The 18,987-nt window shown below is 42.0% G+C and overlaps 1 protein-coding gene across 1 annotated transcript in view; it reads right to left on the bottom strand.

The window, feature by feature from the left end:
- The window catches only part of TECRL (trans-2,3-enoyl-CoA reductase like), a 55,549-nt gene that overhangs the window by 27,758 nt on the left and 8,804 nt on the right, over window positions 1-18,987 (bottom strand). The window contains exon 2 of the mRNA XM_021549292.3: window positions 14,154-14,205. Within this exon, the coding sequence (XP_021404967.1) occupies window positions 14,154-14,205 (52 nt within the window). The remainder of the gene's footprint in view (window positions 1-14,153; window positions 14,206-18,987) is intronic.

Genomic DNA, 18,987 nt, shown 5'->3' with positions numbered 1-18,987 from the left:
CACATTTTAATATGTGTGGCTGTTCTGGCTTTGTGCATAATTTATAGAGACAGGTAGATGATCTTAAAACTTGCTGAGATCTTTCCTTGACAAGTAAACACTGAACAAATACAGCTGTCCCTTGTCTGTGACCTCAGACAGTGGCCATGCTGTTGTCTCCCTTAGTTGCAGCCTCTCTGTCTGAGTGTTCCCAGGAACACTTCTGGGAAAACAAGGATAGAGACATTACCATGCTAGCAACCACAGCCTTTGCAGGGCTGAAGTTTGTCTACTTTTTCTTCACTGAGCCAACAGCAGGAAAAGCAGGATGCTGAAATGACGCAAAGCTATTGCTTTCTGCTTCTATTTGGAAAAAAAAAAGCTGTGTGATTGTCCTGGGTTGTAAGATAAGCTTGTATTCTATTTGCCATCTGTCGGAGGTTGGGCAGGTTTGTTATCTCTCCCAAAGACAATGGTCTGCCCCGTAGAGGCAATGGTTTGTTTATACACTATTGACTGACTCACTGCCGGGCTAGTAAATGTAACACCATCCCATTGTGAGGGGTTCCACCCAGAGGGGGAGGCCAAGCACTCCTTTATGGCATAAGGGGGTACCTTTTTGGGGACAGAGCAGCTCTTTACTTTGGGGGATTGCCAGAGAAGCAGCTCTTTTCGGCGGCACTCGCAGCGAAGCAGCCGGAGCGCGCTGAGGCGACGGTGGCAGAGCTCGGAGGCAACCCCGGCACAGAGGAAGACCAGCCCCACTGCCACCAGATCTTCAGAGGAAAACTATACCCTTCTAAAGATCACCACTGCAGCTGCAGTTCATCATCCACTGCAAGGGGAGCAATCGTCCCAGCAGGACTGCTACTGGCACCCCAAATCCTCAGGTTGTGGACTTTTTCACTGGTTTTGTTTGTACCGATTGCATTTGCCTTTTTAAATTGTTGTCTAGTTTTCTCCTAGTAAAGAATTGTTACTCCCATTCCCATATTTTTGCCTGAGAGCCTTTTGATTTAAAACTCCTAGTAATTCGGAGGGAGGGGGTTTACCTTCTCCATTGCACAGGAGGATTTAGCCCTCCTTTGCAGACTCCTGTCTTGTCGAACCAAGACAGTGATTTATTGTGCTAACATTGCACTTGAGTGATTCCTGAGCATGATGGCAGAAAGCAAAGCACACAAAAGAAACCATAGTAAAACTAAGCTCGGCCACAAGATCAAGAGAGAAAATACCTGAAGTGATTACTTACTGTGCTTGCCTCCCCTGTAATAAATGGCAGCTGCTGAGAGCTGCAACCTGAACGATCAGCCCACTTGAGGAATTGCAGCTCTCAGCAGCAAGCCTGGGGCAAGCAGGGCCACAGCATTTCTTCCCATGGCCCCTCTCAAAAGGCCCTCTTTGGCTGCAGGCCAAGAGATGTTTTGACACACTAAGTGCCAGCACAGTCACCTGGGTCTGTTTTCCAAGGCTAGTGCAGAGATCAGCTCTGACCAGGCCCCCTCCAGGTGCCATTAAGTCGACACCAGACTGAGCTCCTGAGCCCAGCTGGGCTCACAAGGGTCAGGCTACCAACTGTGTGCTGCTTCCACCTCTTGATAAATCTTTGGGGCACAGGGCTGACCTTGGGAGGGCACTTTCTGGATCCAGAATCATTCACCTAGGCTGTGTTTTCCTGGTAGAAAGACCTTTGAGAGGGTATATCAGAATATTTAAAGAGCAGGAGCAGATCTTAAGCTAGATCCACGTTTTTATGGGAAGTTAGTGGAAAGAGAAGATCCAGTAAAATCTCAGCAGAGTAGTGAAATGGATGCTGTTTTTAATGGCTTCATAGCTGGGGATTAAATCCGTTTTCTTTTTCAGCTTTTTTCTCTGAATATTCTCTCTGATTTGTTTCATTTGTAAGCCTTCCAGGGAAGATCTTTGGCCATGTGTTTTACAAAGGCACCTTGAACTCTAGTTGCTATGGGGACACAAAAAAGCACTTTCTTAATGGCGTGTGGAATTTGAAAAATTAGCTATTTGATCATAAGCATCCATTTCTTTCCTCTGGTTTTTGCAGTACTTGACTTGATCAAGCTACAACCACACTGCTGGCAGAGAGAGAGCAGGCAGTGAGCTGGGTGAACTGATGTCTCCAGACACATTGGCCAAAGCCAGCACTTCCCGCAGATTACTAAGCAAGTAAACACCAGCTTGACTGAATATCTGGCTAAATGCTTCCAGTTTACCTGTTCATTTCATTATTCCCATTGGCCTTAAGTGTTTAAAATCTGTGACCACCTATTTTTCGTACATAAAATCATGTAACAGTCACCCTGGCAGCTGCACTGAAGCCTCACAAGAGATTGGTCCAGAAGGTTTCTCAGAGCATACCTAATGTCTCTATAGCAAAATGCACATAATTCCTACACCCATTCCCCTTAAAAAAGCTATCAGAATTTTACTTTTCTTTTCCCAGGATCTGGCAAAAAAGGATAGCCCTGTGCATATGTTGGTACCTGGGAGCAATACAGCTATTGTGACTGTGCCCAGATGTGGAGCTCCAGCCTGTAGGACTCAGCACTGCACCTTGAGTCACAAATTTACTTGACTGCATTTTCATTAAAAAAACTTATATAAATGCCTGAACTTGTTGAGGAACAGAACATTCCTCCCATGCAGTTTTTTTCCTCCACTGGGAAAAAAAAAAAAGTCTCATATTTGAGCTATATTCTGATCAGGCAATAATGGACAAATTTCTTAAGAGTCAGCATAGTTTTTCTAATGGAGATTGATTTTTATTAGTGGTAAACAAAATATTATTTGTCATTTGGATGTCAATTTATGTCAGTGACAGATTAACCTTTCAATATTTCTTCTTAAACAGTCTGCAAATGAAAGCAAGTGTGGAATTTCAGACAAGCAAAAAACATCAGGAAAAAAAACAACCAAGCATGCAACATTTAGATACATAAGTTAATATTTTTCTACATTGTTTTTCCTTTGCACTTCCAAAAAATCAAGGAGAAAAGGGAAAAGCCAGCCCTGTGTATTTCCATTTTCCATGTAGCCTGCTGCAGAAAGCATAATTAATTTTGATCTTTCTGAGTGAATTTGCATTTAAATTAATGTGCGTGGGCAAAGGAAGGGAAAGGGAATGAGGCTCACCTTCTATTTCATTAATAACAGCCACAGACCAGAATACAAAGAAACAAGAAAATAGGTGCTCTGACAAGCCTGGAGTTGGAAGGAGATTTCCAGTGGACGACTGCCCTTCATCAATGCAAGGAGGTGAGGAGGTAGAGAGCAGGCAGGGACAGCAGTGTGACCCCCACGGGGCAGTGCCATTGCAGGGCTGGACTGTGGCACAGTCACACACTGCAGGGTGGCAGGGGCTGGTCAGTGCAGCTGGGCTCTGCCTAAGGGCTTCAGGCACTCTTTGGACCAGGGCTCCCATGCAACTGGGGTTGCTTTGTATTCGCAGACAATTGTGTTCTGAAATGCCAGCCCAAATTAAAAGAGAGATGAGTAATTTCTGCCAAGTGAGGATCTGTATTCTGGTAGTTGTCTTTGCCTTTGAGTCTCCCATCTCTACCCTCTCCAGTCTGGAAAGCATAACAAAGATAATTTTTCAGGTATCAGGGAATGTGAGAACTTGAGCAGGACTCTCTTCCTAAAGATAACCTCTGTCAGTGAAGCCTTCACATGAAGGCAACACAAACCTGAGAAATTGCACATTAAGGAACATACATTTGCCAAATTAAGTATGTGTTTCAGGGCTGAAAAAGATCCTTCCTTGTCCATATTTTGGCATGGGATTTCTAAAAATACAGCTTAATACTTGGTGGTTTATGGAATCACTTGTTGTCTATCCCAATCCAAAAATGCTTAACTATCTCTGCTGGTGTGAAGTTGCCAGCCCAGACAAGGTTTTCACTGGCAGCAAAGCAGAGCATTTAAACATTTAAACACAGGTATCTTTCCACCCTCATGGTCTCAGGAAACACAGGCAGTAAGCTATTTAGGCCTGTTCCTTTTAATATATTTGTTCATGCTCATCCCGTGCCAAATTCTGAGGGAACAAACAGTGCTGTGCCTTGAAGTGTCGTAGATCTGCTGTGCTCCAGGGCACTGATAACACAGGTCAGTGCTCCCTCACTTCAGAAAGCTCTGGTGTGGCTACTGCTGCTATCAGCATGGCTGCTGAGTACATTTAGGTAGCAGCTCTCCACAGAGCTGCAAGAGGGACAGAGAGCAGACAACTGGTGAGGTCAGTGTTCCAACCCAGTGCTGTTTGCATGCTGCCTGAACACACTCTGGTACTCTGGTGCCAGAAAAGGTTACAGCAGGACTGAGGCCCTGCTGGTTTTATATTCCAGTATCAGAAAGTACACAGTGGTCCAGCAATCACAGCTGATACAGGAAAGATGGCTCAAAAGCTCATTTGTGCCTTCCCTGCTGATGTACTGGGAAGACTCCTACCCCAGGCTCTAGCTGTTTCTTTAAAAGCATTCCACAGTCAATTAGCTAATAAAGTATGCTAATTAAGTATAATTTTCTTTAATATTGACTATCCAGGGGATATTGCTCTCTCCAGCCACTAAGCTAATCAGGATGCCTTCCCTTGCTGACCCCCAAAGCAATGTGGGTTTTGTATCTAATGGCCACAACAATGCCATCAACAATTAACTGAGTACATTTGAATTGACACAATTTCATCCTCAGAACAAATTAACTTCTCATAAATTCATTGGTAAATTCACCACACTAAAATTAATCCCCACTAAGAACAGGGCTAAACTCTTATTTCTCCAGGAGCAGTGAGAAAAAGGCAGCAGAGATCTGCCCTGCTCTGGCTGCAGATCAGACACGAGCATGGGAGCAAGAGGCTGCCATGTTCCACTGTCCTTCCTGGGAGAAGCTTATTAGGGCTGGTGTAATTCCCCCATCCCACTACTTTACTTAGGTTATGGAAAAGCTTTTGTGCCTCAGAAGCACTGCTATGAGGCTTGAGGGGACCTTATCACTCTCTACAACTCCCTGAAAGAGGTGGTAGGAAGGTGGGGGTCAAGCTTCTCTCCCAGTCAGCCAGTGTCAGGATGAGAGGACATATCCTAAAGCTAAGCTAGGGGAGGTTCAGGCTGGACATCAGGAAGAATTTCTTCATGGAATGTGTTCTAAACATTGGAATGGACTGCCCAGGAAGGTGGTGGAGTCACCATCCCTGGAGGTGTTCAAGAAACAATAGAACATGGTGCTCGATGCTGTGGTCTAGTTGACGAGGTGGTGATCAGTCACAGGCTGGATGCAATGAGCTCAGAGGCCTTTTCCAACCTAAAAGTTGCAAAGTACTTTTGCACATCTTTACAGACACAGCCCATAAGGGACTTGACTGTGGTGATACTGCTTGGTGAGTTTTCATTCTAATATCTGAGGGAGGATATTTCATTCCAATCTATATGTCAAACACTTCGTGGCCTTTGAGCACCTCTACTGCTTCTCCTCTGTAAAGGTGTTAGACACAGCTCATCCAAACTGTTTGTGCACTTTGAACTTGCAGCCTAATGGCAGAACATAAAAAAATATTGCCTTCCACTAGTATGTATTTAAACCAGAGGAACATATGTTGTTCCAGTATGACTCACACATCATTTGTTTCAGCAGTGAGTAATTTTCCACAGCAAATATATTCAATATCATTGCGACTGGGGACAATTTAGAAAGAGGAAAAACTCTGCTACATTATTTTTACTGTGAATCATTTGTTCACCTTCTTGTCTTTGATGCATTGCTTTCATTAAATTGGAACAGTTGTAAATACCAAATTTTGTTTGAAAGCTTTCTTATTTTGGTTGTTCTTAAGAGTTTCTTTCCCACCATGCACAAATAAGAAAAGAAAGACAGAAATAAATTGTAAATATGCATCTAAACAAACACAAAACAAACCACTATCACAGGGTGAGATCTTTCACATGAAATTCTGAACAGCCCCCCTTGCTCTCATGCTCACCTGACCCTACCCCTAGAATTGCAGCTACTTGTTACATCGCATCTCTTGGCCCCACAGAAGGGAGGGGATGCAAAGGCACATCGAAGGGAATCCATGAGGAAGAAAAGACCTGGAGGAAAGTCTGAATTTAGAACCTGAAGCTGCTGCCTCTTCTCTAGCTTGTCCATCAGAGATGACACCATAGGACTTGTCATTTATTTCTCTTGTTCTCACAGCTCTTTCAAGGAGGTAGGTTCCTCTCACTCTGGCAAGGGAGATTCACTTCCTCTCCTGCTATCCAGTGCGTGTTGGCTGTCTTTGACAAGAATTCCTGGAACATTTCATACACATCCATTCCAAGCAGCTCTTTGTAAGAGAAGCTGTTGGACCTTTTGGTAAAGTGTTAACAGCAGCATGTGCCAGCTTCGGTGTTCAAAACTGCAGGGACGCTTGTGAAAAACTTGATGTAGATGCAGAGCACATTTGCAGCCTCAGGTGACCTTGACCCTGCCTTAATCAACAGATATCTGTCTCATTAATGGACATGAGGTTCTTTTCACACTAATGAAGGCCCACTGGGACTTTTAGCCTCCTGAGTTCCTTGAATGAACATTAAGCCCACGAGTCTGCTGGTGAACACTGGAAATGAGTTTGTTCTTCAGACAAAAACCATTAATATCTGAGTTTAAATTGATGTAGGAGCAGTTTTAAATCCAAAACTACGTTGGCATCTCCTCTTAACAGTTGAGTAGGCTTTAATTCCTCAAGACTAGATATTCCTAGGGCCTGGATTACTTCTATAAGGCCTCCTATTCCAATTTTTCAGTTGTGACATTGTCACTAATAGAAGACATATTGTAAATAATAATAGGCAATTGTAGTAAACAAATTTGGATGTTTTTCATCTAGATCTGTCAATTAAATCTACTGTAAAGTAAAGAAAAGAAAATAATCTAGCTATGAAATTTCCTTTTCTTAATGAGGCATTTAAATAGTATCCCACATTTGTTCTCCAATTGTTTACATAGGATGTAATTTGTGATGCATTGTTGGAGCCCTGTAAATCTCAGCTGGGAACAATATCCCAGAGAGCAGAGGGGGACAGTTCTGCTTCAAGCTACATCTCAATAGATTTTCTGCCTTTTCTTTTATTATGTTACTCATCTGAAATGATATCTGTAATCCTGCTACTGAAATGCAATAAAATCAGATGCAGCAGCTGCCAAAAAAAAAAAAAAAAAAAAAAAAAAAAGAAATAATGTGGATTTTCATTAAACTTCTTGAGATGATCTTCACTTTTTCCATTGCTGATTTAAATATTGCTGTTTTTTTGAAGGTCATCTTATTTCTATAAGGCTTTAATGAATCCTGGCTTTTGTGTTTTAGACACCTTATTCCTTCTGGTTCAATAGGTCATTCTTTGTCCCAAGTGTTTCTTATGGGATCACAGCCAAAAGAGACAAAAGATCCCAATGTGGATGAAAGTCAGGTTAATTATTCTTATTTTTTAGATGAGAAAATGAAGCTTAAAAGGAAGAAAGTGTCTAGCACACAACTCACCCCTGTCAATAGCATGACTGCCATTGGTCAAGCCTTAAAGACCTAAATCTTAAACATCACATCCATTTCAGTTTTAATCAGGAGACTTCAAAAGTCCCAGGGGGCCTTCTGGCTTTCATGATTATCTTTTGAAGACCAGAATGCTTTAAACATCTGTCTGAAAGTCTTGTTTACAGTTTTCTGTGCCCCACTTCTAAATCAGCTTGGCGAGCCAAACCTCCACCACAGATTTCAAAGTCAATAATAAAATATTTTTGCAACTGTGTATGCATTTCAGAAAGCAAAATATCATGGATACCTGATCAGATGCTTTTCAGACTGCTTTAGTATCTCTTTCTCCACAGCTTATAATGAGATTCAAGTGCTCAGCAGAGAAATGAACTGCAGGTACCTGGTCTGGTACTCGCTCTCACTGTTGTTATCTCACCAGCCCACCTAGAAATGTCCAAATGCAGAATATGGGCCTTAGCAGTGTCAAGAGATAGGAGCTAGGCTTGAATGGGAGGCTTATAAGCACATATCAGGATGCACAATAGTGTCTGGAAATGCACAGAACCTTCTGGAGGGTGTATGCCATGGGCTCCATGAATTGTTTGTCCCTTTGGAAAATGGCCAGAATAATTTCTTCTGTAATTCCAACACAGAATGGTGTGGAATGTGTGGTGCCTGAGTATAAGATAAACCTTCATTCACTTTGAGGATTAAAATCATGAGGTTAACTCAGTTTGGCTTCTCCTTTCTTTTAACAGTGTTAGGTCAATGATGCCATTCTCATTTCGTAACTGGCTGTTGCAAAGGAAAGAAAAAAAATCCCAGCTTCCACAGGAGGGTTGCAATTTTTTTGACAGCCAAGCCATCAATTCAGGTCACATGAATCTGCATCAGGAGACAGACTCCTGTATTTTGTATAGAGAGATTTGCACAGATATGTCACAAATAAGCTGAGAGGAGGTTACCCTCCTGATGCTCCTCTCTGCACAGGATAGAGATGAAGTTACTGGATGGGCTGGTCTTGTGACTAAAGTCCCATCCTCAGGCAAGAAGTCTGATAGGCACGTGCTGCACAGGCAAGAAGCAATTTACTCATGGATGAGACCTCTGATTGTGAGCTGGGAAGGAAGAGGTTAACAACCAGTTTGAGTTTTGTGCCAGGACCAATTGCTTTCTTTGTGCTTAGAGCTGGGAAGGAAAAAGTAAAGAATTTCAGAAGATACAAACCTCACTGTGGCAGTAACAAGAAATTCAAGGGGGTTCTAATGAACTGGGTTGTACTGACAGGCATCGAGAAGTAAAAAGATCTTAGAATTGTGTCATTTGAGGGATACTGAAATTCATCAGGAGCTAGCATCCTATTGATCTCTGCTGTGTGACTAAGACAAAAGAAAAATAAATTATAAATATAGGATGAAATAAATGCCATGTTTCCTCCTAATCTAGTAATTTCCATTTACAAAGTCAACACAGATGAATGAGCAATTTACACTGATGAAATCACTGTAGTTCTTAGGGCCCGTTTGTAATAACTGGCCATCCCCAGCGAGTCGCCTTCATTGTGTGATTTCCAATTGAGTTGTTATGAATGCAGAGAGGGGAGAATTTATCAAAAACAATAGCTGGATGTGACTGCCAACCCAATGTGCTCTGAGAATCCATACTGGGGAGGTAATGCTGGGACTCTGAGCTCTGCAATCAGACACTGCACAGCAGGATATTGTCTGTCCTTTGGAAAACTCCTTCATATATGGATTCTGGGCTAGTGTGAGCTACTTAGGACACAATCAGGGAAGAAGGAGTTTGAGATCTGATAAAAGCTATAGACTTTGTAGCTGCCTTTCTGTCCAGGGAGTGCATCCAGCTCAAGGCAACTCATGGTGGGATCAGATCATTGCCCTCTTTCAAACATTTTGGCTTTCTCAAAGCCTGATCTCCTAATATAGGACAGAAGAAAGATCCCTCTGGAAGGCTCTGTGCCCTAGAAATAACTTATTTGGGTCTCTTTGGTTTGTGAAACACATGGCTGATTGACAGGCCAAGACTATGAAGTCAGCTTTGCTGAGCCATAAATAGCATAATTCAGCTTCTCTGAGTCCCCAGCAGATGTATTCATCAGGCACGTGAGTCTCTCCAGGCATCAAAATTGACAGATTTCATTAACTTTCTGCTACCTGAGAATCCAGCTGTAATAGACAGTGTGGAGAAATCAGAGGAACTGCAGGTTCTCAGCAGGACTGTGTATAATCAGGCAGTCCTGATTATACAGAGCCGGTGGGCAAGGACTGGCTTAGCAGTCACTGCTCTCCCTGGTACTTCTCTTAATGACTAATCCCCACAGCATCCTTTCTCACCTCTCTGAGCCTTGCAGTTTAACATCACAGCTGGCCTCCAGAAGGGAATTACGTGATGCAGTACAGTCATCCTTTCCAGCAACAGCTCTGCATCTCGCTCGTGTGTCAGCACAGGCCTGGCAAAACCAGTCATTTCTGATGTCATTGCTATTGAAATCCTGCTACTAGGTGCACCTGCCTGCTCAGGTGTCATGAAAACCGGAAAAGTTTCACATTCAGAGCATGAAAACCCTTAGCAGCCTTTTTAGAAAGGAGTAAAGAAAGAGGACTTCCTCCACTAAAGAATTATTTTTAGTACTTCTTGTGCCTTGAGCTGTGCTCACAAAGCCTGCCTTGTGATTTTTAAGTAATGAGAGATTCTCCTCCTTGCTCTTCACCCTGTCAGCTCAGTTTCCACTGTTCAGTGTTTTGAAGATCTGCTTCAGGGTTCTAGGTGAACGAGAACCTGATTTTAAAATGCTGCACTACTGCCTGAGCTGAGTACTACTGGCTGATGGGATCTGCCAGTTTTCCTGTGGCTTCTGGGACACATGCAGGATGACAGCAGTAGGTAAAACCTGGCAGATGACACCTAACACACTGCCCTACTGTAGGGAGGAGGCTGAAAGAGAGATTGGCCCCATCCTGAAAAAGGAATTGCACTTTTTCCTTGTCCTCTCTCTAGAGAGAACCAACAGAAAACATTTCAGTTGCATTCCAGGGAACATGGCTCCCAGGATCACTATAGAAATACCTGTAAGGAGCAGTTACAAGATGGTATAGCAGGGTTCTAAAGTTTCATATTGTTCAGAAACTATGCTGTTTATTCTTGAGTGCCATCTACTGACAATTCCTGTCTTTATGATTTGCTTTCATTGGAATTGCTTATTTTAAATGCCCTATATAACTTCTATTAGCTTAGATGTTCCTTATTCCTTGAGCCCTTTATTTCCCTCTGTGGACCAGGATACCCTTGACATGATATTTTCAGTTATCTCTTGGACTTCCCTTTTTCCTTCCACCCATCACCAGGCTTCCTCCCTTTCCTGCCTGCTCCTTCTGCCTAGAGGGCAATTTCTGGCCTCCCTATGCTCACGCTTCTGGCTTCAAAATGTTGCTGCAGCTGTGCTATTTCCCTTGAGCAGGAGGTTGCCTCTATCAGTTTGTAATAACACTGCTGAGATCTTATTTCCTCCTTTCCTTTCACTTCTTCCTCTTCTTTCAAGAGCTTTTTCAGCAACTTTCATGCAGTAACCTTGAAAATATTTAATGATCACTGACTCCAATATATTATATATTATGTGTTCTAGGAGTATTTTATTTTAGTTATGTGATACTTGAATTAGCATTATTATTACAGTTTTTCATTTTCTATCTGTAAGATTTCCTCCCCCAGCAGTCCAATACATTTTGTAAAGATAAAAATAAATTAAAGGTGAAAAGTTATTGCTAAGGACAAGAGCTCAGGAAGTTTAGCCTACAAGATATTTCTTTCTCTATTGAAAACATAATCTGTATAGATAAAGAAAATGCCAGGTATCTAACTCATTATAAGCAACTGAGAAAATGGGTCAAGAGTCTTTTTTCTTATACATTCTGTTTTTGGCTTGGTTCCATCTCTGCCAGCTAGCCAAGGGAATGAGGAAAATTCTAGAAAAGTCTCCTCATGCACAGCACCATTTTGATTGAGAGCCATACCTCAGACAGCTCAGCATGAGGGCCAGTGACACCCTGACACTCAGCTGCCACTCAATCTCAGGCACAAAACATCAAGCTGTAGATCTGTGGACGTTTTTCCACAACATGCTTTTACTGTGGAACTCCTTCCCAGAGGATTTTGCTCAGGTCAAAACTGTAAGTAGGTTTAAAAAGTATTAGACAGATCCATGGTGGGCAGGTGTGATGTTTGCTATTAAGCATGACAGCCTGGCTCTAACATCTGTTACATAAAGCCCCTGTGGAGCTGCTGGCTGGAGGGGGCTGCAGCAGGGAACCTGCTGTTCTGGGCTGACTCCAGCTGGTGCTGCCTGTCCCTCCCATGGGCAGTGGCTACTGCAGCCAGGGAATGACTGAAAACAGCTTCAGTCTGGACAAGGCCTTTGAATGCTCATGAAACTAGCACTTTGTCTTAAATGGTTATTCTCCACTAAGATCCCTGAACCTCCAGTGATAAAACTGGGATTGCCCCCCTGAACTCAGCACCACAAAAAGCACAAGGTTAGGCTTTTCTGGGGTTGTTTCAGTAGAAACCGTTTTGCTGAAGTGAGGGCTGAGGAGTACTTCAGAGTTCCTGGACTTCTAAATCCATGTTCTGCCTTTTGTATAAACACACATCCAAACTAATATTTGACTAACTTAGAAACTACTTATCAGTAAGATGGCAAGTGTCACTTGCATCTCATTTCTTTTATTTTAGTGACTAACAGCTTGTTCTCCAATTCATAATTCAGTCTCTTTCCTTCTTTCTTGAATCAGGCAGCAAAACCTGATCTGTGACAGAGATGATTCTTGTGAAATTGCTGCACAGGGGTTCCTTTCACTGAAGGGCTGACAAGACACCAGCTGAGGAGAAAGCTTAATTGCATGGGTGATCAAAGGAGAATGTATGCAGACAGGGAGACTGTAAGGGGGTGTGCGTAGGAATGTGTTTTAGTGAGAGATTATAGGGGAACATATGAGTCTGGCACACACAAAATGACAAATGAATGCATGAGCTGGTACAAAATAGCATGCTAACCAAAGGCACCACAGATCAGCTTCAGCCCCTTCTCAGCCCTTGCCTAAGAGAACTGTATTCTATTAGCTGTCATCCCACAAACTATACAAAGAGAAAAAAGTGAAGGTTTGATCTTTGCAACTGGGAAAGGAGGAGCAGAGTGGGGGAACCTCATGAGACAGCAACATCCACGCTGAACCGGAAAAGAGATCAAAGCAGTGAGCTGAACAGAGAAGGGACATGGGACACTGATACAGTGTACTCCCGGGAATGGGATGAATTAACATAAAAAATGAGAACTTAAAAAGCATTGAAGGCACTTGCCAGCCCTTCCATGTGCTGTACAGACAGAGGTTTGGTTCGTGATGTATACTATGCTTTGTTGTATGTTTACTGTCTTACTTTATACTCAGCAATACTTACATCACTGGGGGCACTTGAGGAGTAAGATGCTTCTTAATATCAAAACAGCTTCCATTAAAATGGCTTATGCACAATCTCACATATTTTTAGCCCAAATCCATTAAAAACCTCATTACAGTTATGTTGGCATAAACCTCATTGCCAGTGTTCTCCAACTGATTTAAACTGCATCAATATAAATCCAGTTTCAATTGACTTAAGAGATTCTAGGAAGAAGTGCGTTGCATTTGACAAACTAATGGGAGGACATACTCTTATTGAAATATTAAAACTTCTTCACTCGATTTTTTCATATTCAGCAGTGTGGCTTTTGAACTTTTGCCATTTTGTATTTTACAAGCCCTTACAAGGAGGGAAAATAAGTAACTTTAGAGCAGTCAGGTTAACAGCCTTTCACTTCATCAACTGAACCCATGTGCAACCACAGATGCCTTAAGCTTTAGTGTTTTATAAAATTATAAGGACACAGGAGAAGCATAAAGCTTTTTCTACTTACCGTACTCTGAACTCAAGCATATTAGTGGCTGAAAACCATTTCTTTTTTTTTCCCTGTAAAGGGCATCCAGCCTTTAGTTGAACACACCCTTTTTTGTAAAAATAATGAAAGCTCAGTATCTAAGATGTCACCCACTAGACCAGATTGCTCAGTGCCTCATCTAACCTGGCCTTCAACCCTTCCAGAGACAGGACATCCATAGCTTCTCTGGGCAGCCTGTGCCAGTGCTTTGCCACCATAAAGAATTTCTTCTGTATATCTAACCTAAATCCAGATGTTATTTAATCATTCTGAGATCATTCTCCACTACAGCAGCTTTCTGGTCCACATGGTCAGTTTATGGCCACCTTGAAGCAGTCTATTGTCACTGAAGTTTATCCAATATAACACTGGGAGAAGAAATGAAATACTGGTCTTGAAATGACACCATATAATGTTAAAAACAAGATAAAAACTACTGCCCCTCATGTGCTGGCAGTGATAAATTATGCAGTTCTTGCCTTCCAGTCTCTCCCATCTGCAACAGCTACAATAGAACCTTAGTTCAAACACGATTCTTATTGAGCTCTGGAGCTGTCAGGCCAGTCTCAGCTTTTGTGTGAGATTTCTGAAAAATAAATTTGACAACTTCTCTAAGTGAAAGGCCTCTAACCACGTCTCCAGCCTGGTAACCATAGTACTTACATGCTTTGTGGAATTTGTGTTTCACATCAAGAACAGTAGATGCTGGAGGTACCTGGAAAAGAAAGCAAAGTGCATACAGGTTAATTTTTCTTTCTTCTTCACTTTGGGATCCCTTCTCCAACCCTCCAATGAAGAGATGCTTAAATTTGTCTGCAAGTCCTTCAGGCTAAAATGAAAAAAAATCAGCAAATTTGTTTTCACAGATTGGTATGTTATTAAGGATTGTCCAAATTTGAATTATATATCACCTGTACCACCTCTGCTTGGTCGATGGAAAGTAAAATCACAAGGGTCAAGACTGAAAGCTGCTGGCCCTGCTTGATGCAATAATTGCTCCCTAGATCAAACCAGTGGGAAAACTTGAAGGATTTAGCTTTAAAGTTAGGTTCAAGCATGCTGAGATCCATGCCCTGGAGACATGAAAGGATTCTCTGGAGAAGGCAGTAGCAAAAGTGGTAGGCTCTGAAATGCGTTTGCTTCTGCATGCTTTTGCTCATGTGCACTGAACAATTCAGATGTCACAGTTTTAGAGAGCTGTCTGGAGGCTTTTTAGGCTCTATTTTATTATGTATATTGATTTCTTAATATCCTTTGTACAAATTACCAGAGAAACACATTTAGAATTTACTACAGCAAGATTTGCCTTTTGTTTACAGGGAAAGGCAATGGGACTCTTGAGGAAGTAGCATGCTGAGCTACTTATTAGTGGATTGTGACAATAACCATGCAAACAAATAGAGAAGAACATAAGAAATTCTCCAAGTAGAGATCATTTAGCACCTTAACATAGGTTGTTCTGTCAAAAAGACTGAATTTGGAGAAATACTGATGCAACAAAATAAAATTGCTGACTCTAAAGGAACAAATCAGTGCAGAAAGAAAACTTTACTCTTATGTAATTTGTCACTCCACACAAATATACAGTATATGTGCTTTTAATACTTATGAGTAACCCAACTTGCTTCCAGTAATATGAACAGGCAGAGAGCTCAATACAGATTTCAGTGATTTAAAGATGTAAAATGACACCTGTGCTAAAAAGTAGTAAAGTACAGATCTTTTCTAAGTTTTATCTTGGGTTTAGATGAGAACACTCTATTTTCCACAGTTACAGAGGGTTTCACTGGGCATTTACAGAAACTTCTGTAGATGAAACTACACTTAAACCCTGATTTGTCTCTCTAATCTGGCTGTAAGCAATGTCAGCTCCACCCAAATCAAGGCCTAGACTCCTTGAAACCAAGGATTACCCTTTTACCCTCTCCCCAAGAAGTGTTTTGACTCAAACCATGCTGAACTGTACTAGGCCAGTGTCTTAGGCAAGATACACAGTCCTTGGAGGCCCATTTCTTCCTAGCTACAGGAAACAGTAGAAGAAGCTATTTTATGTTTCTTAATTTAAAAAGGAAAGAAAATATTTTATCTGTATTTTTTGCACTTAAACCATTCCATGCAACACCCAGTAGAACAGCACATCTCCCAAAGCCTCTGTGTATTTTTCCCATCATGTGTGCAACATCTGTAGACTTGGGGGTGTTATGTTCTCAAAACCTCTAAAAATGCCTGAAATTGCTTTCTCACACTTTGTAATCTCACACCTGTGAGGCCTGGAGCCCAAAATCCCCCAGATATGGATGCAAGCACTGTTAGCTGGCAACATCTATTGAGCATACAAGCCTGCAGACCAAAATCTGTCATATATCCTAGCATGGGGCAGGCGCCCAGGTACCCAGAGCTGGCATTGCCAGTTGAAGGATGGGGATGTTTTTTTCCAGTTTGATGAAGGATGAGCTGGCTTTCTAAATGCAGTATAAGCCACACTGCTGCAGGGCCTGCATCCCTACAGATGAGCACCTCACTGTGATGGGTTCTGGGATAGAGTAGCAAGGGCCAACCTATGCTCTGGAGAGCTGATCAACCTATTTAGGCAAAGAAAGCTGAAAAACTGCAAAGTTTAGCATGGTTACAGGGCAGTGCTGGCTCAAAACAGAGCCAAGTCTCCAATTCCAGCTCTCCTGAGTATGTTTTGACTTCAAGGCAGAGCTACTCTCAATCTATTCAAAATGTCTAGCCGAGACCTCGTTAGCAATTCTACCTTTACATCCCTCTCCCTTTTTTCATCCTGAGACAATCAGTGCTTTCTCCCCTCCAAATCCTGCTATGGCAGCAGTGGGGTTCACATCACCTAACTTCAGCTATTTAAAAAATGAATCCAAGCTCATGTTTTAGGTCCACCTGAGGAGCCACCCACATGCCTCAGGTGTTTAGAAGTTACCAAGTGCTTGCAGTGTCCTGCTGCAGTGTCCTGCTGCAGCCCAGGAGCTGGTCAGTGTGCCCCTGGGGGGTGATGGCCAGCAGCACACAGCACTCCCAGCAGCAGCAGCTGGAAGGGCCATGCCCTGCACATCCCTGAGCAAGGCAGAGCTCATTAGCAGGACACTGCTGTGCCTGGCCACATCCAAGCTGCTTTAGGCTGAGCTGGTTTAAGCCCTGCCAGCCCGTGGCCAGGGATGTGCTGGGCTGGCGAGTCACAGTCTGGTGGCTCCATGCAGGCTGTGGGGACCCCGGGAAGGCACAGAGCTCATGCAGCCAGGACAACAGCAGGACACTTGTTTGATATGAGCCAGCTGCCTTTGAGAAGGACCCTTCCACTCAAGACAAACTACACAGGTCACCAGCTGAACAATAACACAAATACTTTCTCCCTTCAGAATGGGCTGTGACATAGAAGAATCACAGTGTCCTTGCTCAGGCAGAATAATGAGGCTATAGCCACAAAAGAATGAAATACATTTTTTTATGATCTTGATAATTCTGTGTCGTTTTCTAAAGACCTCATAAAGCAACCAGTGAAGTTATAGTTTCTAATATTGATCAATGAGAAGATGGATGCTGAGACACCAGCTTACTACTAAGAGTGTCCTCTTCATAGACCATTAATTATCTTTTGTTCTTTTCAATGTACATCAATACAAGCTAAGGAATTGTAAGGACTGGGAAAGCATCTGCTCTTATTACCCTTTGTGCTAAGTGAATAAAACACCCTGGAATACTTCACTGTAATTCTTAGTCTTACTCTCTTTTCATTCTTTTGAATTATTTCTAAAAGTGCTATAGCCCTTTCTTTCCTTTATTTCAGCACTCTAAAAATATGCAGAGCAGAGTGAGAGACCACCCTTGGTTTGTTTAAAGCAAGATGGATTTCTGCTCTTATTTGGTATGTATCTTCTACAGCCTGATGGTCAAGCCAACTTTTCCCTACAACTTCTTCACTTGTAGTCTAACATGTGATTTAAAGTGTCAACTTTCCAGTAAATTACTATCATGTGTAAGGTTCAAGACTACTTTTTTTGGAAAAAAATGTTATGAATACATGCATATTTTACAGCTGTGGATTGCAGTCATTACACTTTTCATTCAGAAAAAGATTATTTCAAAATGTCAAATCCTGGTTTTCCTGTACTTCCACAGCCAGAAAACTTACTTTTCCATTTGAAGCCAATGGAAGTAAACTTTTCATTTACAGGAATTCAAGAATTAAAGGACCTTCTGGGTCATCCACACCAGTTCTATTCTTCCTTCAGACACCAATGCACAAAGCATCACATTTCTTTTTAAGATTTAAAATACCATATCAGTATTTTATGCTATAACTGAAGGAAGAGTACTAAGTGGAAGATATTAAGGGAACTTAACACTGCCTTTTGTGAGTGCAAGTTAATCAAATAGTTATCCACTTTCATACCTCTTTCACATTTATAAGTCAAGGAATTATGCCAAATCTGGTGATCTGTATGTAATTACATCACACAGTTCTTGCGCTAAAGAATTATTGTAGGGGTTAGAGGTCAGCAGAATATCAATAAGAATTTGAATAATAGAATTTCAGCAAATAAGTAATCTTTCATTCAACATTTCTCTCTGAATACCTTTTTCTCTTTGTGACGTGCCAGTACCACTGCACCTATATTGTAACAGGAATTTTCCATAATTGAGAAATTCAGAAATTCTGCCACTCCCATTGCTCATTAATCACTGCCCCATCTTCAGTCAGAGTACATTTGTTCAAAAGGGTGACAGCAGCTTATTGCAGCTGAGGATCTGGCTGCAAAACAGATAACCAGCTAATGGGAAAGGCAGGTAATTTCCAAATTCAGCACTCAACAAATACTTCATCATTACTGCTTTTGCACCCTGTCCTTGTTTTGGGACCATGCTGTATTATAAGAAACCAGTAGCATTCCATAGAAAGTCAATTAGCAAAACACCTGTTCTAGCTGATTTCTGTATTTTGTGAATTTGATTTCTAGATCAGATTGGCTTTCTTATTATCAGTTTTCAAAGTCAGAATTAAAAACTGGGCACTGTTTCGTTTTAACCTTTCCCACACAGCTGTGTCCCACACAGCTCTCTTGGTGTACCAGTGTGCTAGTCATGCCCAAAGAGATATAAATAAATTAGCTCAGCATGGAAATTACGTAGAGGTAACTACATATAGATAAGTGCTGTCAGCAGCTGCACAAAGGCTTTGTGTAGAATCCAGCCTTTTACTCAGTAGACTGCAGAGAAGTGGCTACCAAACAGCTGGCTCTGACCTCAATGCAGCCTTGCCAGAAGCAGCAGATATTCTGAATTATGGTTTGAGCTGAGGTAGTTTCCAGCACACGTACATAAGTAGAGTGCTGTCTCACTGAGCAATCTTCCAGATTATTTATTATCTGGTCACATGAACCTTGGCATATGAGATAATCTGAATGACTAATAGTTCCAGTGATTATGGGCCAAATTAGCTAAGAATACACATAACCACATGCTTGCTGTGTGCAGTCATGTT

Source organism: Lonchura striata, chromosome 4, assembly GCF_046129695.1.
Source record: "Lonchura striata isolate bLonStr1 chromosome 4, bLonStr1.mat, whole genome shotgun sequence".
Taxonomy (NCBI): domain Eukaryota; kingdom Metazoa; phylum Chordata; class Aves; order Passeriformes; family Estrildidae; genus Lonchura; species Lonchura striata.
The sequence above is the reverse complement of the archived record's forward strand: the minus strand, read 5'-3'. Positions and strand labels throughout refer to the sequence as shown.